The sequence below is a fragment of the Staurois parvus genome, unplaced genomic scaffold (assembly GCF_062004578.1).
Source record: "Staurois parvus isolate SC_StPar_1 unplaced genomic scaffold, SC_StPar_1.0 ptg001795l, whole genome shotgun sequence".
Lineage (NCBI taxonomy): Eukaryota > Metazoa > Chordata > Amphibia > Anura > Ranidae > Staurois > Staurois parvus.
The window spans coordinates 31843-56296 of NW_028319591.1; the positions used below are offsets into that span (position 1 = coordinate 31843).

At 48.4% G+C, this 24454-nt stretch overlaps 1 protein-coding gene across 1 annotated transcript in view; it reads left to right on the forward strand.

Moving 5' to 3' along the window:
* Nucleotides 1-24454, forward strand: part of LOC149434246 (uncharacterized) — a 40483-nt gene that overhangs the window by 11164 nt on the left and 4865 nt on the right. Inside the window, exons 4-9 of the mRNA XM_089663875.1 lie at nt 188-299; nt 6099-6220; nt 11649-11742; nt 13082-13138; nt 16558-16634; nt 17702-17845. Of these exons, the coding sequence (XP_089520001.1) occupies nt 188-299; nt 6099-6220; nt 11649-11742; nt 13082-13138; nt 16558-16634; nt 17702-17845 (606 nt within the window). The remainder of the gene's footprint in view (nt 1-187; nt 300-6098; nt 6221-11648; nt 11743-13081; nt 13139-16557; nt 16635-17701; nt 17846-24454) is intronic.

Here is a 24454-nt window from a genome sequence, read left to right on the forward strand (position 1 = left end):
CAGTTTACTGTAGTTGAATGACAGCAGCACAGAGCAACCTATAACCTATTTTTACAATGCTTTGTCGTGTGGTATTGAGTAAAACTGATAATACAATTTTTTATTATTGGTTGCAGGCTAAATGATTTTCTCACAATCCTGAGAATTCTGAAAACTGATAATCATCACTTTGTGTTTGAATTTGCAGCCCAGAAGATTATGTGGACGTACATAGTCATTTACCTCCCGATCTGAAGCAACCAGATTGCACCAGTATCGCAGAGCTTCCATTCAGCATCCACGCCTTTCAGCACCTGAGGGTATGCACATTTGTTGGAAATATCTTCGGCTGTATTCACACTTGGCGTTTCCTGACAAAATGTGTTTCAAACGCACATCTCACTTGTGGTTCTAGTAATCATTTTAAAGAGAAGTATGAGGTTTGGGGGGGGGGGAATTATACTCGCCTAGGTGGATGCAGCATCAGTTCAGTGCTGCATCTTGCCTCTGCCAGCTCTGTACTGAGAACTGAGCAATGAAAGACTGATGATCTCTCAGTTCTCCCCTCCTGAGAACAAAAAAAATTGGGTAACAAAAATGGGGAAAGGTCTGGGGAGATAAAATATATCCAGAGCGACTTCCAGAACATATGTTTAGTCTGGAGGAAAGCAGGAAAAGGGGAAGACATGATTGAAAAATTTAAATACATCAAGGGGGTGAACAAGGTTCGGGACGGCAGTATTTTCAACACAAAACGAAAATCAAGAACATGACCTACAACTAACTGGAGGAAAGTTCAAAACTAATCTCAGAAAGTATTTGTGATGGAAGCGTAGGCAGGACAGAACACACAAAGCTTTATTGAACTATGGAAGTCACTCAATCAGGACAGTTCATGGCACGCCGCAACATGCGGCTTGTAGGGACACTCACGGTAAGCGGGCTCACGGGGACTCAGCAGGACTTTGGCTGTGGGGTCTGACCTCAGCACAGCTCCCACACAGCTCTCTAGGGACAACACCAGGCTCACGGGGGCTCAGCAGGACTTTGGCTGTGGGGCCTGATTCGGGTAGCGATGGCTCAAGCACACGGGGCAGTCCAGGTAGCTATAATCCAGGCACGCAATGGGGCAGTTCAGATAAGGGTAATCCGAGCACACAATAGGGCAGTTCATGGCAAGGGTAGTCTGAGCACACAATAGGGGAAGTTCATGGCTTCTAGGGACACTCACGGGAGGTGGCTTGCAGACACTCAGCAGCAGGCGGCTTGTAGGAACACTCATGGGAGGTGGCTTGTAGACACACAGCAGCAGACGGCTTGTAGGGACACTCGCAGCGGTCAGCAGACAGGGACCCTCGCAGCAGTCCGCTTTCCAGGGACAACAGCGGACAGGGACCCTCGCAGCAGTCCGCTTTCCAGGGACAACAGCGGACAGGGACCCTCGCAGCAGTCCGCTTTCCAGGGACAACAGCGGACAGGGACCCTCGCAGCAGTCCGCTTTCCAGGGACAACAGCGGACAGGGACCCTCGCAGCAGTCCGCTTTCCAGGGACAACAGCGGACAGGGACCCTCGCAGCAGTCCGCTTTCCAGGGACAACAGCGGACAGGGACCCTCGCAGCAGTCCGCTTTCCAGGGACAACAGCGGACAGGGACCCTCGCAGCAGTCCGCTTTCCAGGGACAACAGCGGACAGGGACCCTCGCAGCAGTCCGCTTTCCAGGGACAACAGCGGACAGGGACCCTCGCAGCAGTCCGCTTTCCAGGGACAACAGCGGACAGGGACCCTCGCAGCAGTCCGCTTTCCAGGGACAACAGCGGACAGGGACCCTCGCAGCAGTCCGCTTTCCAGGGACAACAGCGGACAGGGACCCTCGCAGCAGTCCGCTTTCCAGGGACAACAGCGGACAGGGACCCTCGCAGCAGTCCGCTTTCCAGGGACAACAGCGGACAGGGACCCTCGCAGCAGTCCGCTTTCCAGGGACAACAGCGGACAGGGACCCTCGCAGCAGTCCGCTTTCCAGGGACAACAGCGGACAGGGACCCTCGCAGCAGTCCGCTTTCCAGGGACAACAGCGGACGGACCCTCGCAGCAGTCCGCTTTCCAGGGACAACAGCGGACAGGGACCATCGCAGCAGTCCGCTTGAGACGGGGGCCCTCACAGTGGTCAGCTTTCCAGGCACAGAAGCGAGAGTCTTGGCTGTTGGGTCTCTCGAGAGCGCGGCCTGTGTCGGCGAGTGCAGGCGCGGGACACTCCTGTGCCCGTGCTGCAGTTGTCTGACTGCTGCGGCCCGGAACATCCCTGCGGGAGACTCGCCCCTCATCCAGCAGAGGTTGTGAGCCAGTCAACAGTAAATAGCTTCAAACATGCTTGGGGCAAGCATAGAACTATACTCGGAGAAAAAAGTGAACCTAACAACCCCCCCCAAACAAAAAACAAAAGCGGGCACACTCGATGGACCACTCGGATCATTTTCTGCCGTCACTTTTCTATGTTTCTATGCTCTGAGCAGAAAGCCCTGACTGTCAGTTACTGGGTCTCTTGTCTGTCCCTCCAGCACTCACTGGAGGGCTGGGCTGGGCTGTACAAGTGGAGGGAGCAGCTGGCTCAAGCTCTTTGTAGCTCACTGATACACTGAACCAGGTGCTGGTATCTCGGTGAATCCTGACTTTAAAGTCGGTATTTTTCCCCAGCCTGGACCGGCTGAGTGACATCAGCCAACAGCTTTAGTCATACTCCCTTTAATGGCACCTCAAAAATTTATTAGATGCATTTTGGTGCAGGGATACACGTGCTGAAATAATGCATGACGCTCCATACCCAAAAAGGTTCTGGTGCATATTGGGCAGCTCATTCAAGCAAATGGGCTGTACTATGCACATTAAAACTCAAGTGGGAAAACGCGTTCCCGCTGCGTGAAGTGGGCCTGGAAATGCTGTCACTTTGCTTGATCAGACCAAACTGATGGTGTCTGTGAAAAACCCACCCCAGCCTACTGATACCTTTCCAGAAATTCCTTTGTCAGTAGCAGCCACCACCAAAGGTTCCTGCGTCAGCTCATGTCAGAACCTAGAGGGAGCGGTGACATGTCAAATGACATCTCAATGTCAAAGTGCTCTGACCTAGCAATTGGTCCTGGACCTGAGCGATGTCACGTGAGTGCTGCTTGCTACCACACAGCACCAGGTATTTTGCACCAGCTGTGACAGACAAGCAGCGCTGGAGTGGTAAGGATCAGTGGGTTGGGAGGGGCTTTTTCAGACACTGTCACCTTTGCCCTGAGCAGTCAGTGACTATCTCTTTGCTATTTAAAACGGTTCAATTTGCAGGTATATTTTAGTCACAATTATAGGCACAGCATATATTTTATTATAACAGTCTCCGTCCCTTCTGAATATTTTTGCTGAGTTTGTTTTTTTTTTTTTTTCGTTTTTTTTTATACTAGACTGGCAGGTCTGATTTAATTTAAGTGAGTAAACAGGCTTTTCTTATATTTCTACAACACCCCTGGCATGAGCTTGTTCCAAGAAGGCACAAGAAATAACCTGTTGTCTCCTTGATCTGTTTGAAGGCAAATGTAATCTTTTCCAGAAAATGGCCTACACAGTCTCTTCCTGCCTTGTTGCTGAAACATAAAAATCATGGACACTTGCTCCCCAATTCTGCAGGAGCGAAAACCTGTGGCTTTCATGTCCTAGTAGGTGGGGATTGCTAACTGGGATTTTTTCGGCCGGGCTTCCAAAGGGACCAGGTGGCGTACAGGAATGACCCTAAAAATAATGAACATTTTACAAAGCTGCACAGTTTACTTACTGAGACCCCCCATGTCTGTTTTATGAAAAGGGAGAACTTGGATTTAAATTGGTGCACAGTAGGAGGCATATTCACTGTGAAAATAGAAAACAAAAGAAATTCTACAGTGCGCATCTTATTATTCAGAATACAATGATCAGTGCTGCCAGCTACAGCCAGGGTGTCCATATGTGCAGCAAAATTTGGTTGGTACCTGCTGATCCAGCCGAATTTTGATCCATGTATGGTCTGCTTTAGGGAAACTGCCAGAAGCTTTTTAAACATAAAAACACATACAGCAGAGGGCACCATCTAAGTGCAGCATTAAAACATTAAAAACAAATTGGCAATTCACATGAAGTAAGTTTGTGGAAGCTTGCAGAGCGTATGAAATCAGGGCATCCCAGGAGCCCCGTAGCAGAGACATCCAGGCCTGGGATTGTGCAGCACTGCTGCAGGCCAGGTAGGCATGGGACGCAGACCACTTCCTGATTGGGAGGAGACTCCAGAGGAACCCAATGGATGATGTCAGACACTGGGGGACATCCTGGGGGCGTGGGTGTGCATTTCAAGACATTTCTTTTCTTTGTCAAGCCAAAAGACATTTCTTTTTATGCCAGAAGCTATTTGGCTATTTTTATATACTTCCTTCCGGAGAAAACTTAGTTACATGGGTTCCAACAGAAACAGTTGAGTACTGCCCGTGATACTTTGTTTTTTTTTTTTTTTTTTTTTATTTGCACTAACATACAATTTTCAGGACACGCTTTCGGGGTATGTTCCCTTCTTCCATGTCCAAGCAGTACTACTTCACAAAGTTTTGTGAAGTAGTACTGCTTAGACCTGGAAGAAGGGAGCATACCCCAAAAGCTTGTCCTGAAAATTGTATGTTAGTGCAAATTAAAAAATGCATCACGGACAGTACTCGTTTCTGTCACAAGTGAACTAATACGGCTACAATCACTTCAAGCAAAATGGGTTCCAACCAATTAAAAAAAACAAATGGAAAATCTCCAAATACACAATCATATACCCACAGTTGATCCAGAGAGAGTCAAAAAGAAAAAAACCCTAATAAAGCATGATCCAGTTTCCTTCAGCGGGGGAAACAAATTCCTTCCTGATCCCCCAGAAGGTAGTAGGATCAACTTCCCCTGCTGTTATTACTTATAAAAGTTAGTATTATTATACAGTATTTATATAGTGCCAACAGTTTGCTCAGCGCTGTACATTATAATGGGAGACAATACAGTAACAATACAATACACAATGGATTTGAGGGCCCTGCTCCTTGGAGCTTACAATCTAGGGGGGAGGGGATAAGTGGTACAGGAGGAAATAGCTGTGGGGGATGGAGTGGAGGAGATCGGCAATTAAGTGAGGGCGGGGTAGGCTTCCCTGAAGAGATGGGTTTTCAGGGTGCGCCTAAAGGTGAGGAGGGTAGGTGACAGTCTGATGGATTGGGGCAGTGCGTTCCAGAGGATGGGGAGAAGTCCTGGAGGCGGGCATGGGAGGAGACGACCAGGGAACTAGAGAGTAGGAGGTCTTGTGAGCAGCGGAGTGTGCGTTTTGGGTGGTAGATGGATATCAGGTCGGTGAGGTAGTTTGGGGCAGTGTTATGGACAGCTTTGTATGTCAATGTTAGTCATTTGAATTTTATGCGTTGGGCAATCGGAAGCCAGTGGAGGGATTGGCAGAGGGGGGTGGCGGATACGGAGCGGTTAATAAGGTGGATGAGTCTGGCCGCAGAATTCAGGATAGACTGAAGCGGGGATAGCCTGTGTTGAGGTAGGCCGGTGAGGAGGGAGTTACAGTAGTCAAGTCGTGATATAATAAGGGAGTGAATAAGTTGCTTAGTTGTTTCCGGGGTTAGGAACGGTCGTATTTTAGTATCCAGTTATATTTCGTGTGTTTAGGAATGTGTCAAGTTTTCTTTTAGGAAAATCTACTGAGCTGGTCAGAACTAATTCTGGGAGTCTTTTTTTTCGACGTTTCCACAGCTATTTGAAGAAGCCTTGCCATATGTGGAGTTTAAACCTCTCTTCCTCCAGACCCAGAGTGCCCCCTTGTCCTTTGTAATCGCCTAAAAGTGAATAACTCCACAAGTAGTTCACTAAATGGGCCACCTTTTTGTATTTTTACATGACTTTCAAATAAAAAACTTGCTTTTTATTGCTCTAAATGAAAAATTTATAAAGCTCTCTAAATATTTAGGTGATTTTGCAGTTTCCCAATAAGTGTTTTTTTTTGGTTTTTTTCTTTACCGTTTGGATGTCTCAATCTGTGACTCCTTTTTTTTTTTTTTTTTTTTTTTTTAGGGCATTCAAGAAAGGAAGAATCTTTCAGCACCTTTACTACCTAAAGAGGATCCTATATTTAGTTCCCTGTCCCAGAAGTTGGGAAAAAATGTGGACGATATGGGTCATAGAATATATGAAGCACTTGAGAAGGTAAAAGATCACGCTTTGCTTACTACGTTATCCATAGAAAGGAGGGATAGTAGGTCTGACATTACACAGTTACTGAACAAGCTGCAGAGCTGCAACTTAGGCCAAACTTTCACAACCCTTTTATCCCGGGGGAGCCCATGACGCATTTTTCAGGTCTCTGGGATCCTTTCATTAAACTTTATAGTTTGCTGTACATAATGTGATCAAAAAATGGTGGAATGTTTTAAAAATAAAACAAATGTTACTCTTCTGCTCTGTACAAGTTTTTTTTTAGTAATAATCTTGAAATTAAAGTGATATTAAACCCAAAAGCAAACATTTTATTATACTGCAGTTTATCAATCCTTAGATGTGACGGTTGCATTAGTTTTTCTTTTTAGGTCTTTCCTTTTTAACCTGGTGATCTGGCCAGTAAGTCTTTTTGTTTTTTTCAATGGAACAAGCTGTTCTTCAGATGTAGCAGTTATAGGGTTGAGTCAAACAATTGACCACTGACAGGGGAACTTACAGTGATCAGCTTTTATTTCTGTAAAACCTTTATTCCAAAAGGAACAAAACTATTGATGTAACTGCTTATAGCAGAATTTCACCCCAAAAAGGGGTTGTTTCACGTTTCCACTTCCTCCCCCCCTTCCGCTACCACCCTTTGGGGGGGGGGGTGAGAGCGGATACCTGGTTTTGACAGATACTTGCTCCCATGTCTGCAGTGGCGGTTCACTAGACATTCTTCTCCCCCCACTCCTACCTGCAACATTCTGGGGGGTTGGGAGTGGATACCTGGTTTTGACAGATACTTTCTGCCACGGCGGTTCACTGGACATTCTCCTCCCCCCACTCTCTACCTGCAACATTCTGGGGGGTTGGGAGTGGATACCTGGTTTTGACAGATACTTGCTCCCACATCCACCGTGGCCATTACCTGGACATTCTCCCCCCCCCCCCCCCCCCCACTCCCTACCTGCAACATTCTGGGGGGTTGGGAGTGGATACCTGGTTTTGACAGATACTTGCTCCCACATCCACCGTGGCCATTACCTGGACATTCTCCTCCCCCTCTCCCTACCCGCAACCTTCTGAGACACGTCACAGGTCCCAGAAGGCTGTGGGACCATTTACAAAGCGTGGCTCATGCATGAGCACTGGCCAGCCAGCTGTGAAGCCACAACGAATCACAACCAACTGCCCAGTTAACATGGTGGCACCGTGAACCCAAAGACTAGTGAAGAACTAGCTCAAGGGAGGATGGTGCTGAATCTTTGGACAGGTACAGTAAGTTTCTTTTTATTAAGTCAGCAAGTACAGTATTTATAGCTGCTGACTTTTCATTTTATTCCTAGGGTGAGAAACTGCTTTTAATAAGTGTGAGCTGGAATTTGGTTTCAACTCGTTTAGTGTAATTACAGTTGTTAATACATCTAACACTCCCCTCCCCTTAGACTAGCAATGCTTGTCTGTTTCTCTTTTTCATCCAGAGTGGAGTCGCTCTAATACAGGTGTTACTGGCCAGATCACCAGGTGAAAAAAGCCTAGAAAAGAAAACTAATGCAGCCACCACATCTATTGAGTAGTAAGCTGCAAAATATTGCATTTTTGGTTTAATACCACTTTAAAATAATAAGACAAACACAAACAAAAGAAAACAAAAAAATGTATAGCATTGCTTACCAATATTATTCGGTGTCGAAGTGCCCCCCATGCCTTGTTAGTGTAGATAGGATATCCGTTCAGTATTGCTCTCTGCTCAAGGAACACCAGTGACCCCAGGAGAGACCCTGTTGAGAACGGCTGATGTAGGTCCTGTGTGTCTGCACAAGTAGGCCGCCTTTGGAGCTCTAGGTGCTGCAAGTAACTCTAAGTGCTGTTGCATGAAATGCATTTAAGTATTATTACAACAAATTGAATGTACACGAAGGAATATGAGGAGGGGGAGTGGTGCGTCTTTGAAGCTGTGATGTGAGTAGAGTAGACTGACACAAAGTCATAAATCTTTACATTCTTTACTACCCAGAGCACAGACACTGAGTTGTCGGGCAGCTGTTGATTTTAGACTTGGGTCAAGCATGCTTCAGGAATTAAATGGAAGCTTCCTAGAGAAGTTCAAGGGGCGTTCAAGTCAAACCAGGACTTTTCATTTTACAGGTATAAAAAGGGATGCTAGCATGGCTGTACTACGCGTAGTAATAAGTGGCAATTGTGCCCTATTACTGATAGGCAGCGCACATGTCTCGGGCCAGTCCAGAGACCATTCATCTAGATGGCAGACAACCGTGTTGGTGTGTACATGGAACAGCGTGTGGGGATGAAGTTTTTTGTGAATGAAGGCATAAAACCTGCAGATATCTGCAGAAGACAGTACGGTGATGAGACGCTCAGCCTCAGGAAGACTTTGGAATGGTGTAAATGTATCAAAGATGGCCGTATGTCCATTAGTGATGATCCCGGGCGTGGTGGTTCCCAGCCCACAGCAGCCATTCCTGTGAACATTCAGCGCGTGGATCACCTGATCCTCGATAATCAACGCATAACCTATCGTGAAATTGCACAAAAGAAGAATCGGCATTTCAGCACTGACAAAGTGAATCTGGCTGTCCTAGGATGGTTCAGATGTACTGACAAATCTTTCTATGCCGAGGCTTTCCAGGTATTACACACTGGGATAAAGGTATAAATGTAGCAGGGGAGTATGTAAAAATAAATTCAGTTTCCACTGCTTGAAATTTGTTCTTTAGTTATATAAACTCAAAAGTCCCGTTTTTGACTTGAATGCCCCTCGTATTTCAATCTGGAGGTACTGAATTCTCATTCTCCATAGCAGAACCTAGCAAAGATATATTTTTAAAGGTTTCATGGCAATCAATATACTTTTGTAAAATGGATTTTACTTTCAATTTTCCTTGCATTTGCAACAAGAATACAGTAGGTTACATGTGTAACAGTATACAATAGACATTAATAAAACATTGATTTAGGATCTTGTACTGCTCCCCTCCATGTTCCCATGTTGGAGGTAATGTTTGAGGGGAGGTCCTCTTTAACAAAGTTCGTCAAGTTAGAATATTTTCAATTAACCTGTAATTTCTATTGTCCAGTATGTACAAGAGCATGCTGTCAACAATGCGTATTATCTAGCAGTGTAAAATGGATTTCTTTCTCATCTATTGAGGGGGACAGGAAGTTTTTTGCCCTTCAGGCTTTTCCGCCTACAGGAGGTTTGGATACTGGTAAACAATGTGCCCAATCCTCTTGTAGATGATAGTATAACCCGAAAGACTTCTGGAACCCCCCCCTCAAAGGAGTCCATGAAAAGGATTTTTTTTTTTTTTCTAAGGTGAGCATAGAAATCCAATTTATTTGTTTATCACAGAATACAGGGCTGTTCATGACTATTCGGGTTATTCTGTCTTCTTCAGGGAAGTGGAGATTGGCCAAAAAAGCAGATGGTGTTTTTTAACTCCAAAGTGATTCCCTCAGTACCCCATGAAGGTGGAATCTACAATAAATGGGGCTCTGGCTATTTCCTACAGAATAACACCCTAACGGTCCAGGTGGACAAGCTCTCAGACATAAGACGCCATGGATGAGAGGTTACAGGGCCTCTTTAACCACTTGACCCCCAAACCTTTTCTGGCACTTTGTGGGTTCTAAGACTTTTTTCCAGCAAAAAAGATGCTGATTTTAAAATGTAAAAAAACGTTTTGTTTTTTTTTTTTGTTTTTTTTAAGCTTTTTTTAAATCTGAGGCCCTAAAGAAATAATTGGTGGGTTTTGCAATTTGTCACACGGTATTTGGGCAGCGGTTTTTTAAAAAAAAAATTTTTTCAGGGGGAATACACTTTTGAATTTTAATGCAAAAAAACACACCTAATGCAATTTTTTGGTGAAATATAAAAGATTATGCGGAGTAAATAGATACCAAACGTCACGCTTTAAAATTGCACACGCCCATGCAATGGCAGGAAGCATACATTTTACTAACCATAGGAGACATTTTAAAAGACTTTCCAGGTTACCACATTAGGTTTACAAGAGGGGGTCTGATGCTAGAATTACTGCCCATGATCTGACATTCACAATGGTGCCTCACGTGTGGGACGATAGCTGTTTGAGTGCATGCGGGACCAACACATGCATTCGCTTTGTGCACAAGCATGGAGGGATGGGGGCACATTAATTTTTTAATTTAATTTTTTTTTATTTTTACACTGTCACTTTAAAAAAATTTTGATCACTTTTATTGTCACAAGGAATGTAAACATCCCTTGTAACCGTAATAGGCATATGGCAGGTGCTCTTTTATGAAGAGATTTATGGTCAATAAGTCCCCAATCCCTCTTCTGCTCTTAAAAGCATTTACTCACACTAAGATCGGTGTGATTTAAATGCTTTTCTTTTTTTTTTTTTTTTAAATGGCGCCGTCTGTTTCTGAACTGGAAGTGATGTAAGGTCAACGCTTCTGGGTTACTATATCTTGGAGCCCAACAAAGCCGATCTGGTCTTCAGCTCTTACCAACTGGCAGAAGCTCTGGCTGGTCGATTCAGACCCTCACTGCTTGACTCTACCGTTTGCTCTAAAAACAGTACCGGGATCATCCCGGTATAACTGCTCAAACTCCAGAGATGTACGGGTATGTTGCAGGAGCTGAAGTGGTTAAGGAATCCATTTCTCTAGTAGGAACAGCTCTGCAGCCTGCAATGATTGAGTTTTTCAATCCCTCAAAGTTTTGGACAAATTGTATGCTCTTTTCCAGAGAATTGGACCCAGGGAATTTTTCCAAAAGCCTTCACAATCACTTTCAATGAGAGTAAACAGAACAAGTAGAGAGGGTAAATCTCCCTACTGAGGACACAGACAGCAATAAAAACTGACGGGGGATCTAATCCATCTCTACTCTATCCAAAACTTAAAAAAAACAAAAATTGCCTTACTTTTTTAAGCGGAGTTGCAGCTGAAAGAAAAAAAATGTCAGCAGCTACAAAAACTGTAGCTGCTGACTTTTAAAATACAGACACTTACCTGTCCCTTGGTCCAGCGGTGTCCTCACCATCGCTGGTTCACCAGCATCTTCTCTCCCCGGCGGCGGCATCTTCAGTGTGGGCCACCGGCTGTGACAGATTTTGGTTTCACAGCCGGGTGCCCACTGCGCATGCGCGAGAAGCGCTGCGCTTTGTGAATGGTCCTGTAGTCTTCTGGGACCTGTCACATGTCACAAAAGACTACAGGGAGAGCGGGGGGGACAACTTCCGCTTCCGATCGGTGACCGCAGTGGGAGCGGGTACCTGTCAAATTCAGGTACTCACCCGATCCTTAATGGGGAGCGGGGGACAAAGGCTTAAAGCGGAACTTCCCCTTTTGGGTGGAACTCCGCGTTACAGTAACTAGCTGTTTAATGGTGTATCACTGAATGTTTGCTTCTCTGTGTGTTCTGTAGGTTGCAGTACTTTGCCCGAGGATTACAGGTGTACATCAGACAGCTTCGCCTGGCCTTGCAGGGAAAATCTGGGGATGCCTTAAAAACGGATGAGGTGAATATTGCATTTTTTTTTAAATAATTGTAGGACGTACAGATGTTTGGCTGTCCATTGTAGATACCTTGATATTTAGCACCCGTTTGCTTTTTTAGGAATAAATTTTCATTTCCTCAGTATACACTGGATTAACCCGCTTCAGTCCGGTCCAGTCTGACATTTCTGTCACATATAAAAATCAACCCACAAACAGTATATGATACACATAATGATGCAGCACCGCTAAAACAGGGTTTCTTAACCACTTCCAGTCCGGACACTTTCCCCTTCTTCCTGCCCAGGCCAATTTTCAGCTTTCAGTGCTATCACACCTTGAATGAAAATTGCGCGGTCATGCAACACTGTACCCATATGAATTTTTTTTTAGCATTTTTTTGAGACAGATAAAGCTTTATTTTGGTATTTATTCACTGCTGGGATTTTTATTTATTTTGCTATTTAAATTAAAAAGTCCAAAAATTTTGAAAAAAAAGTGTTTCTTACACAATTTTGCAAATAAATAATATTTCATCATAAATCTTGGCCAAAATGTATTCCGTTATCTTTTTAGTAAAAAAAAAAAACCCGAATTAGTTTATAACCAAAAATTATAATTTTTAAACATTTTTTTCCTTTTTTTTTTAATTTTTTTTTATATTTATGGATTTTTTTTACATACTGTCACCCTAGCAGTGCAGTGTCACCATGGTGACACTGTACTACTTGTGGGGGGTGATGAAGATTTTTTTTTTTTTTTTTTCTTACACTGATTGCTTTTACACCCATAAAGGCTGTAAAAGCAATAATTTCTCCTCCTCTCTGGCTGCATTCTTGCAGCCATTGAGAACTACTGTGTGAGCTGTGATTGGTCACAGCTTGTCACGATACAAAGCTGCTGTGAATAGCCCTGTACCATGTGACCTCTGTAATCATTCACAGATTTCACACGTAGTAAGCAATGATATCAGAAGTGACATCTTGCTTACTACTTTGCATGTGATCACTGATTGGCCAATCAGTGATCACATGATTTGGACCTCGCACAGAGGTCCCGTCTGACGATCGGTGTTCCACTGTGTCCGGAGGTTACAGCGGGCACCGGATCACGGTGCTGCGTGCTCCTGGGGAGAGCACACAAGCAGGGGGCAGGGAGGCTCTTTATAAACGTCCACCCGCCCCTGCACTGCCACCGTCCGGCCGTTTACATACAATGGCTGGACGGGAGGTGGTTAATGCTCAGCTGTTTAAAAAAAAAACCAGTACTTGCGTCACTTTAGATTGTTCATTTGTTTTGCCGGTAGCAGTACTGCAGTCATCACTAACACAAAGTAATAGAAGAATTTTTTTTTTTCTACAGAACAAAATCAAAGTGGTAGCCTTGAAAATAACCAGCAATATAAATGTTTTAATCAAGGTAAGTGGCTGTACATGTGGTGCTGGGGATACGATGTTATTATAAAACATACGTCTGTGCAAATACAACCTTCGCCCTTCACTGTGTGCATGCAGTTCAATGTGTGCGTCTCCGGCCAGTGTGTCTGATACATGTTCATGTATGTTGTGATTGCATGTAACCAAGCAGCCGATCAGCAGATTGCACAGCTTAGGGCAGAGCTAGCGAACTACTATTACCAGCAAGCAGCACAGTGGCTAAATGGTTTGCACTTCATCCTGGCAGTACTCGGTTCGTTGGTTCGATTCCCAGCCACGGCACCTCCTGCCTGGAGTTTGCATGTTCTCCCTGTGCCTGCGTGGGTTTCCTCCGGGTACTCCAGTTTCCTCCTACACTCCAAAGACATGCTGGTAGGTTAATTGGCTCCTGTCTACATTGTCCCTAGTATGTGTATGTATGAATGTAAGTTAGGGACCTTAGATTGTACACCCCTTGAGGGTTGGGGACTGATGTGAATGTACAATATATATGTAAAGTGCTGCGTACATTGATGGCGCTATATAAGTACCTGAAATAAATAAATAAGTCCACAGGGGCTCTTTTCAGCAGCGCATTGACTAGTTTTCTTTGTGTGGTTAGGCAGAGCTATCTTTTCTTCTGCTGGGTGCTGGTCTTTGTCTTCATGGGCTAGCTTGGGATGACAAAATTTCTCTGCAGGAGTCGGTCTTACCGGCACACAGGGACGGCGATGTAAGCTGTGCATGCGCAGCCTAGTTTACAGGTCGGAGAAGACAGTGGGCAGGTAGGTGTATTCTATTGCAGAAGAGACATTGCATGCCTCTTCTGCCTGCTCACACTTTGTATCAGCGGAACTGTAGTTCTTCCTTGTGTGAAGCACCCAATGACCATCAGGGAGGAACATGCACATCTAAAGGGGGTGATGGATATGTTCTTTCCTATAAAATGTGCTCTAGGCAGGCTGTGTATGTATGTATGTATATGTATGTGTATATATATATATATATATATATATATATGTGTGTGTATATATGATATATATATATGTGTGTGTGTATATATGATATATACAGTCAGGTCCATAAATATTGGGACATCGACACAAATCTAACATTTTTGGCTCTATACACCACCACAATGGATTTGAAATGAAACGAACATATTTTGCTTTAACTGCAGACTGTCAGCTTTAATTTGAGGGTATTTACATTCAAATCAGGTGAACGGTGTAGGAATTACAACAGTTTGCATATGTGCCTCCCACTTGTTAAGGGACCAAAAGTAATGGGACGGAATAATAATCATAAATCAAACTATCACTTTTTAATACTTGGTTGCAAATCCTTTGCAGTCAATGACAGCCTGAAGTGTGGAGCGCATAGACATCACTAGACGCTGGGTTTCATCCCTGGTGATGCTCTGCCAGGCCTCTACTGCAACTGTCTTCAGTTCCTGCTTGTTTTTGGGGCATTTTCCCTTCAGTTTTGTCTTCAGCAAGTGAAATGCTCAATCGGATTCAGGTCAGGTGATTGACTTGGCCATTGCAGAACATTCCACTTCTTTCCCTTCAAAAACTCTTTGGTTGCTTTTGCAGTCTGCTTTGGGTCATTGTCCATCTGCACTGTGAAGCGTCCAATGAGTTGTGAAGCATTTGGCTGAATATGAGCCGATAATATTCCCGAAACACTTCACAATTCATCCGGCTGCTTCTGTCAGCAGTCACATCATCAATAAATACAAGAGAAGCAGTTCCATTGGCAGCCATACATGCCCACGCCATGACACTACCACCACCATGCTTCACTGATGAGGTGGTATGCTTAGGATCATGAGCAGTTCCTTTCCTTCTCCATACTCTTCTCTTCCCATCACTCTGGTACAAGTTGATGTCGGTCTCATCTGTCCATAGGATGTTGTTCCAGAACTGTGAAGGCTTTTTTACATGTCGTTTGGCAAACTCTAATCTGGCCTTCCTGTTTTTGAGGCTCACCAATGGTTCCCATCTTGTGGTGAACCCTCTGCATTCACTCTGGTGAAGTCTTCTCTTGATTGGTGACTTTGACACACACACACCTACCTCCTGGAGAGTGTTCTTGATCTGGCCAACTGTTGTGAAGGGTGTTTTCTTCACCAGGGAAAGAATTCTTCGGTCATCCACCACAGTTGTTTTCCGTGGTCTTCCGGGTCTGTTGGTGTTGCTGAGCTCACCGGTGCGTTCCTTCTTTTTAAGAATGTCCCAAACAGTTGTTTTGGCCACGCCTAATGTTTTTGCTATCTCTCTGATGGGTTTGTTTTGTTTTTTTCAGCCTAATGATGGCTTCACTGATAGTGACAGCTCTTTGGATCTCATCTTGAGAGTTGACAGCAACAGATTCCAAATGCAAATTGCACACTTGAAATGAACTCTGGACCTTTTATCTGCTCATTGTAATTGGGATAATGAGGGAATAACACACACCTGGCCATGGAACAGCTGAGAAGCCAATTGTCCCATTACTTTTGGTCCCTTAACAAGTGGGAGGCACATATGCAAACTGTTGTAATTCCTACACTGTTCACCTGATTTGGATGTAAATACCCTCAAATTAAAGCTGACAGTCTGCAGTTAAAGCACATCTTATTTGTTTCATTTCAAATCCATTGTGGTGGTGCATAGAGCCAAAAATGTTAGAATTGTGTCGATGTCCCAATATTTATGGACCTGACTGTATATGTGTGTGTGTGTATGATATATGTATGTATGTGTGTGTGTGTATGATATATATATATATATATATGTGTGTGTGTGTGTGTGTGTGTATGATATATGTATGTGCGTGTGTATGTATGATATATATATATATGTATGTGCGTGTGTATGTATGATAGATATATATATGTATGTGCGTGTGTATGTATGATATATATATATATATGTATGTACGTGTGTATGTATGTTATATATATGTGTGTGTGTGTGTGTGTGTGTGTGTGTATGATATGTATGTGTGTGTGTGTATGATATATATATGTATGTGTGTGTGTGTATGATATATGTATGTGTGTGTGTGTGTGTATGATATATATATGTATGTGTGTGTGTGTGTATGATATATATATGTATGTGTGTGTGTGTATGATATATATGTATATGTATGTGTGTGTATGATATATATGTATATATGTGTGTGTGTGTGTGTGTATGTATGATATATATATATATGTGTGTGTGTGTGTGTGTATATGTGTGTGTATATGTGTGTATATATATCTCCAGTTGGACCATGCTTTTGTATATTTTCTTTTTCCTTTGTATGGTTTTGATTAGGAGGGGCGAGGTACTGTTACTTTTTAAGGAATACTACTAATTGGTACTATTATTATTTAGCCTTCTAGGTTTGATGGTTTGGCTTGTTACACAAATGTGTTTTGTTTTATTTCAGGATTTGTTCCATAATCCTCCATCCTACAAAAGCACAGTGACCTTGTCCTGGAAGCCAGTACAGAAAACGGATATTGGGTGAGTCTGACCTGTCTGAAAGTGAGTTGCAGAGAGCGACAAAAGCCGGAGAGCGAATTAACCCCTTGCCTACCAAGCATTTATACCCCCTTCGTGCCCAGGCCGATGTTCAGCTTTCAGTACTGTCGCACTTTGAATGACAATTGCACTGTCATGCAACACTGGTACTGCACTGATGGGCGGCACTGATGGGCCACAATGATGGGCCACAATGATGGGCACTGGTGGGTGGCACTGCTAGGACACAGTGATCATGGAGATCGCCGGGTGCGGGCCCCCGGGAGGGAGTGTTCTGGGAGGACGTCATAATGACACCCTCCCAGAACTGCGCTGTAGCTGTCATTCGGCAATAGCACAGTTAGCAAGTGGTTAAACTGACTTGTTATCAATACCTGGGGCGGACTGACCATTCGAGCATTCGAGGGCTCGGGGTCAGTAGGGGGCCCCATGATATGCCCCTGGTACCTTTTTTATAGGCTTTTTTGGGTGTGCTCTGAGTGTGGGCAAGGACACAGGGGCCCCATGATCCCCTATTGCCCGGGGGCCCCATGAGTTGTCAGTTTGCCCCTGATCAATACTATTGTATGCACAAAAGAAATTCTCGTTTGAACACATGCAGATGTATGAGAGCGCCAGCAAAGATTTGCCTACCATCTTCCCTGCAATCTCCCTTATTACAGCTTCCAAGGCCTGGCATAGAACATCTACACATAATGGGGGGTATTTGCTGAAACTGCATGGTGCACCTGGTACAGCTCTGCATAGAAACCAATCCGCTTCCAGGTTTCATTGTCAAAGCTTCAATGAACAAGCTGAAGCTAGAAGCTGATTGGCTGCCATGCACAGCTGCTCCAGATTCTGAGTCCTCCAGGTTTTGTAAATCTCACATGTGGAAAAGCAGATGTTCTAGTTGGCTGGGGAAGGAGGGAAATCTATTGGTTTTAATTGCGTAACAGCCGGAGTGACGTCGGTTCAGCTGACATCAGATCTGTGGCTGCAGCTTGCCCAGTATTGAGGATGACTGCCCTGCGTGTTGTGTGATTTGTTGGAGTTCTTTGTATTTCCAGACAAAAGAGAACCGGAGAAGACAGCACTACATCTTCCGCCTCACCGCCGAAAAAGCCTATTATAGGGACCAAAAAGAGACTCCAGACAGATCTACAACCCACCCAGCGGGAAGTACAGCGCGAGTCTCGGGAACTTCTCTTATGGTGAGTCCAGGGGAGATCCATGGTTAGCAGTCCGGACAATTCCCCCCCCCTTCCAGTCCGGACACTTCCCCCCCCCCCCCCCCTTCCAGTCCGGACACTTTCCCCCCCCCCCCCCTTCCAGTCCAGACACTTTCCCCCCCCCCCCTTCCAGTCCGGACAATTCCCCCCCCCCCCCCCCTTCCAGTCCGGACAATTCCCCCCCCCCCCCTTCCAGTCCGGACAATTCTCCCCCCCCCCCTTCCAGTCCGGACAATTCTCCCCCCCCCCTTCCAGTCCGGACAATTCTCCCCCCCCCCTTCCCAGTCCGGACAATTCTCCCCCCCCCCTTCCAGTCCGGACACTTCCCCCCCCCCCCCCCCCCCCCCCCCCTTCCGGTCCGGACACTTCCCCCCCCAATCCCCCCCCCCCCACCCCCCGCCGCGGTCCGGACACTTTCCCCCCCCCCCCTTGCGGTCCGGACACTTTCCCCCTCCCCCTTGCGGTCCGGACACTTTCCCCCTCCCCCTTGCGGTCCGGACACTTTCCCCCTCCCCCTTGCGGTCCGGACACTTTCCCCCTCCCCTTGCGGTCCGGACACTTTCCCCCTCCCCCTTGCGGTCCGGACACTTTCCCCTCCCCCTTGCGGTCCGGACACTTTCCCCCTCCCCCTTGCGGTCCGGACACTTTCCCCCTCCCCCTTGCGGTCCGGACACTTTCCCCCTCCCCCTTGCGGTCCGGACACTTTCCCCTCCCCCTTGCGGTCCGGACACTTTTCCCCTCCCCCTTGCGGTCCGGACACTTTCCCCTCCCCCTTGCGGTCCGGACACTTTCCCCTCCCCTTGCGGTCCGGACACTTTCCCCCTCCCCCTTGCGGTCCGGACACTTTCCCCTCCCCCTTGCGGTCCGGACACTTTCCCCTCCCCCTTGCGGTCCGGACACTTTCCCCTCCCCCTTGCGGTCCGGACACTTTCCCCTCCCCCTTGCGGTCCGGACACTTTCCCCTCCCCCTTGCGGTCCGGACACTTTCCCCTCCCCCTTGCGGTCCGGACACTTTCCCCTCCCCCTTGCGGTCCGGACACTTTCCCCTCCCCCTTGCGGTCCGGACACTTTCCCCTCCCCCTTGCGGTCCGGACACTTTCCCCTCCCCCTTGCGGTCCGGACACTTTCCCCTCCCCCTTGCGGTCCGGACACTTTCCCCTCCCCCTTGCGGTCCGGACACTTTCCCCTCCCCCTTGCGGTCCGGACACTTTCCCCTCCCCCTTGCGGTCCGGACACTTTCCCCTCCCCTTGCGGTCCGGACACTTTCCCCTCCCCCTTGCGGTCCGGACACTTTCCCCTCCCCCTTGCGGTCCGGACACTTTCCCCTCCCCCTTGCGGTCCGGACACTTTCCCCTCCCCCTTGCGGTCCGGACACTTTCCCCTCCCCCTTGCGGTCCGGACACTTTCCCCTCCCCCTTGCGGTCCGGACACTTTCCCCTCCCCCTTGCGGTCCGGACACTTTCCCCTCCCCCTTGCGGTCCGGACACTTTCCCCTCCCCTTGCGGTCCGGACACTTTCCCCTCCCCCTTGCGGTCCGGACACTTTCCCCTCCCCCTTGCGGTCCGGACACTTTCCCCCCTCCCCCTTGCGGTCCGGACACTTTCCCCCCCTCCCCCTTGCGGTCCGGACACTTTTCCCCCTCCCCTCCCCCTTGCGGTCCGGACACTTTTCCCCCTCCCCTCCCCCTTGCGGTCCGGACACTTTTCCCCCCCCCCCCCCCCTTTCGGTCCGGACACTTCCCCCTCCCCCTTTCGGTCCGGACACTTTCCCCCTCCCCCTTGCGGTCCGGACACTTTCCCCCTCCCCCTTGCGGTCCGGACACTTTCCCCTCCCCCTTGCGGTCCGGACACTTTCCCCCTCCCCCTTGCGGTCCGGACACTTTCCCCCTCCCCCTTGCGGTCCGGACACTTTCCCCCTCCCCCTTGCGGTCCCGGACACTTTCCCCTCCCCCTTGCGGTCCGGACACTTTCCCCCTCCCCCTTGCGGTCCGGACACTTTCCCCCTCCCCCTTGCGGTCCGGACACTTTCCCCCTCCCCCTTGCGGTCCGGACACTTCCCCCTCCCCCTTGCGGTCCGGACACTTTCCCCTCCCCCTTGCGGTCCGGACACTTTCCCCCTCCCCCTTGCGGTCCGGACACTTTCCCCCTCCCCTTGCGGTCCGGACACTTTCCCCTCCCCCTTGCGGTCCGGACACTTTCCCCCCCCCCCCCCCCTTTCGGTCCGGACACTTCCCCCTCCCCCTTGCGGTCCGGACACTTTCCCCCTCCCCCTTGCGGTCCGGACACTTTCCCCCTCCCCCTTGCGGTCCGGACACTTTCCCCCTCCCCCTTGCGGTCCCGGACACTTTCCCCCTCCCCCTTGCGGTCCGGACACTTTCCCCCTCCCCCTTGCGGTCCGGACACTTTCCCCCTCCCCCTTGCGGTCCGGACACTTTCCCCCTCCCCCTTGCGGTCCGGACACTTTCCCCCTCCCCCTTGCGGTCCGGACACTTTCCCCCTCCCCCTTGCGGTCCGGACACTTTCCCCCTCCCCCTTGCGGTCCGACACTTTCCCCCTCCCCCTTGCGGTCCGGACACTTTCCCCTCCCCCTTGCGGTCCGGACACTTTCCCCCCCCCCCCCCCTTTCGGTCCGGACACTTACCCCCCCCCCCCCCCTTTCGTCCGGACACTTACCCCCCCCCCCCCCTTTCGGTCCGGACACTTACCCCCCCCCCCCCCTTTCGGTCCGGACACTTCCCCCCTCCCCCCCCCCCCCCTTTCGGTCCGGACACTTTCCCCTCCCCCTTGCGGTCCGGACACTTTCCCCTCCCCCTTGCGGTCCGGACACTTTCCCCTCCCCCTTGCGGTCCGGACACTTTCCCCCCCCCCCCCCCTTTCGGTCCGGACACTTACCCCCCCCCCCCCCTTTCGGTCCGGACACTTCCCCCCTCCCCCCCCCCCCCCCCCTTTCGGTCCGGACACTTACCCCCCCCCCCCCCCCTTTCGGTCCGGACACTTCCCCCTCCCCCCCCCCCCCCCCCTTTCGGTCCGGACACTTTCCCCCTCCCCCCCCCCCCCTTTCGGTCCGGACACTTTCCCCTCCCCCCCCCCCCTTTCGGTCCGGACACTTTCCCCCTCCCCCCCCCCCCCCTTTCGGTCCGGACACTTTCCCCCTCCCCCCCCCCCCTTTCGGTCCGGACACTTTCCCCCTCCCCCCCCCCCCCTTTCGGTCCGGACACTTTCCCCCTCCCCCCCCCCCCTTTCGGTCCGGACACTTTCCCCCTCCCCCCCCCCCCTTTCGGTCCGGACACTTCCCCTCCCCTTTCGGTCCGGACACTTTCCCCCCCCCCCCTTTCGGTCCGGACACTTTCCCCCCCCCCCCCCTTTCGGTCCGGACACTTTCCCCCCCCCCCCCCTTTCGGTCCGAACACTTTCCCCCCCCCCCCTTTCGGTCCGGACACTTCCCCCTCCCCCCCCCCCTTTCGGTCCGGACACTTCCCCTCCCCCCCCCCCTTTCGGTCCGGACACTTCCCCCTCCCCCCCCCTTCGGTCCGGACACTTCCCCCCCCCCCCCCCCCCCTTCCGGTCCGGACACTTTCCCCCCCCCCCCCCCTTCCGGTCCGGACACTTTCCCCCCCCTTCCTGTCCAGGGCAATTTTCAGCATTCAGCGCTGTCACACTTTAAATGACAATTGCGCGGTCATGCAACACTGTGCCCATATGAATTTTTAGCATTTTTTTGAGACAGATAAAACTTTATTTTGGTGGTATGTATTCACCGCTGGGATTTTTATTTTTTTTGCTATATAAATGAAAAAGTCCAAAATTTTCAAAAGTGTTTTTCTTATAAAATTTTGCAAATAAATCTTCCTTCATAAATCTTGGCCAAATTATTATTCAGTTATCTTTTTAGTAAAAAAAAACCCAAATTCGTTTATAACCAAAAATTATCATTAAAAAAAAAAAAAAATGTTTATATTTGTTTTTTTTGTTTGTTTTTTTTACATACTGTCACCCTAGCAGTACAGTGACATTGTACTACGTGTGGGGGTTTGTGAAGGTTTTTTTTTTTTTACACTGATTGCTTTTATTCCTTTAAAATCAATAATTTCTCCTTCTCTCTGGCTGCATTCTTGCAGCCATTGAGAAAATACTGTGTGAGCTGTCATTGGTCACAGCTTGTCACATGGTACAAGGCTGTTGTGAATAGCCATGTACCATGTGACCTCTGTGATCATTCACAGATTTCACACGTAGTAAGCAATGATGTCAGAAGTGACATCTTGCTTACACCTATTCATGTGATCACTGATTGGCCAATCAGTGATCACATGATCGGGACCTCGCACAGAGGTCCCATATACGATCGGTGTACGGAGCACACAGCGGGCACCGGATCGCAGTGGGAGCGCACACAACAGGGGGTGGGGAGGCCATTTATAAACTACCACCGGACCCTGCACTGCCACCATCTGGCTGTTTTATATACAACAGCCGGACGGGAGGTGGTTAAGTATAAAAAACAAAAATGAAAACCTTTAGTCTGGTGAGGTGTTTGTTACATATTTAGTCTGGCTGAAAAAAGACAAAAGTCCATCCAGTTCAACCATAAAAAAAAAAAAAAGGTATAATCCTACACCCAGAGTTGATCCAGAGGAAGGCAAAAAAACCCGAGCAAAGCACGATCCAATTTGCTCCTGCAGGGGAAAAAATTCCTTCCTGATCCCCCGGGAGGCAATCGGATATTCCCTGGATCAACTAAATGTGAAAGATACTTTATGAAGCACATGGTGTTGACATGCGGTGTGTTTTTATCCCATGCACACCACCACACGTATGGTGTGAGCAGGGCTCATAGAGAGCGATCATTCTGTGTGTCCCTTGAGATGAGCCGGCTCTGATCAGTGCTGATTAATGAAGCTCAATGTATCTGCTGTATTGTACGGACTTCGTCTGTATAGCTGTTTGGTTGGGTTCTGCTTTAGGAATGGGCTACCTCCAAGGCAGATCTGCTCTCCATGTATTCATTGCTATACATATCCCCCAAGATGGAAGCTCCGGTAGACTACAGTTATGCACCTCACTTTGCAGAGGGGCCTTGCAACGGCAGAGTGTTCTTAAAGTGTTGCAAAACCCACAACCGTACAGTCAGTCTGTATATGCAGTAAAGCGTGCTTGTTATACTCACTGTGGAACCTAAGGGGTTAATCCTCTGCACTGTGTAAAAGGCTGTTTGATCCTGTCATATCTGATCCTCCCCTTCCAGTAACCCCCTCTTATCTCTTGATGAGAGATATTATGTGGAATCACTCTGCACATGCTCAGTTTGGTGTGTATTGCCAGAGAGGTTTTTTGTTTTTTTCTTGGGAGGGTGCATGTGATCAGCACAGGGCCAATTGGCACTGTCCAGACAGAGGTCAGGGGTTCTGCATCCTCCTAGAGCAGAATCAAAACTACAAGCTTTAACCAGTGCTCCGTTGGACACTGATAGAAGACACAGGACTGCTATATATTGCTGATGAGGAAAGGTATTTAGCAGTTTATATTTACTAAAATAATTGCATTTCCATGTCCTGTGTACTGTGGGAGACCAGATATAGTGAATGCAGGGTCCGGGGAGAGCGGATATAGTGAATGCAGGGTTTGGGGAGACCAGATATAGTGAATGCGGGGTCCGGGGAGAGCGTATATAATGAATGCGGGGTCCGGGGAGAGCGGATATAGTGAATGCGGGGTCCGGGGAGACCGGATATAGTGAATGCGGGGTCCGGGGAGACCGGATATAGTGAATGCGGGGTCCGGGGAGACCAGATATAGTGAATGCAGGGTCCGGGGAGAGCGGATATAGTGAATGCAGGGTCCGGGGAGAGCGGATATAGTGAATGCAGGGTCCGGGGAGACTGGATATAGTGAATGCGGGGTCTGGGGAGACCCGATATAGTGAATGCGGGGTCCAGGGAGAGCGGATATAGTGAATGCAGGGTCCGGGGAGACCCGATATAGTGAATGCGGGGTCCGGGGAGAGCGGATATAGTGAATGCAGGGTCCGGGGAGAGCGGATATAGTGAATGCAGGGTCCGGGGAGAGCAGATATAGTGAATGCAGGGTCCGGGGAGAGCAGATATAGTGAATGCAGGGTCCGGGGAGACCAGATATAGTGAATGCAGGGTCCGGGGAGACCGGATATAGTGAATGCAGGGTCCGGGGAGACCGGATATAGTGAATGCGGGGTCTGGGGAGACCCGATATAGTGAATGCGGGGTCCAGGGAGAGCGGATATAGTGAATGCGGGGTCTGGGGAGACCCGATATAGTGAATGCGGGGTCCGGGGAGAGCGGATATAGTGAATGCAGGGTCCGGGGAGAGCGGATATAGTGAATGCAGGGTCCGGGGAGAGCAGATATAGTGAATGCATGATCCGGAGAGAGCGGATATAGTGAATGCAGGGTCCAGGGAGAGCAGATATAGTGAATGCAGGGTCCGGGGAGACCGGATATAGTGAATGCGGGGTCCGGGGAGACCGGATATAGTGAATGCGGGGTCCGGGGAGAGCAGATATAGTGAATGCGGGGTCTGGGGAGACCGGATATAATGAATGCGGGGTCCGGGGAGA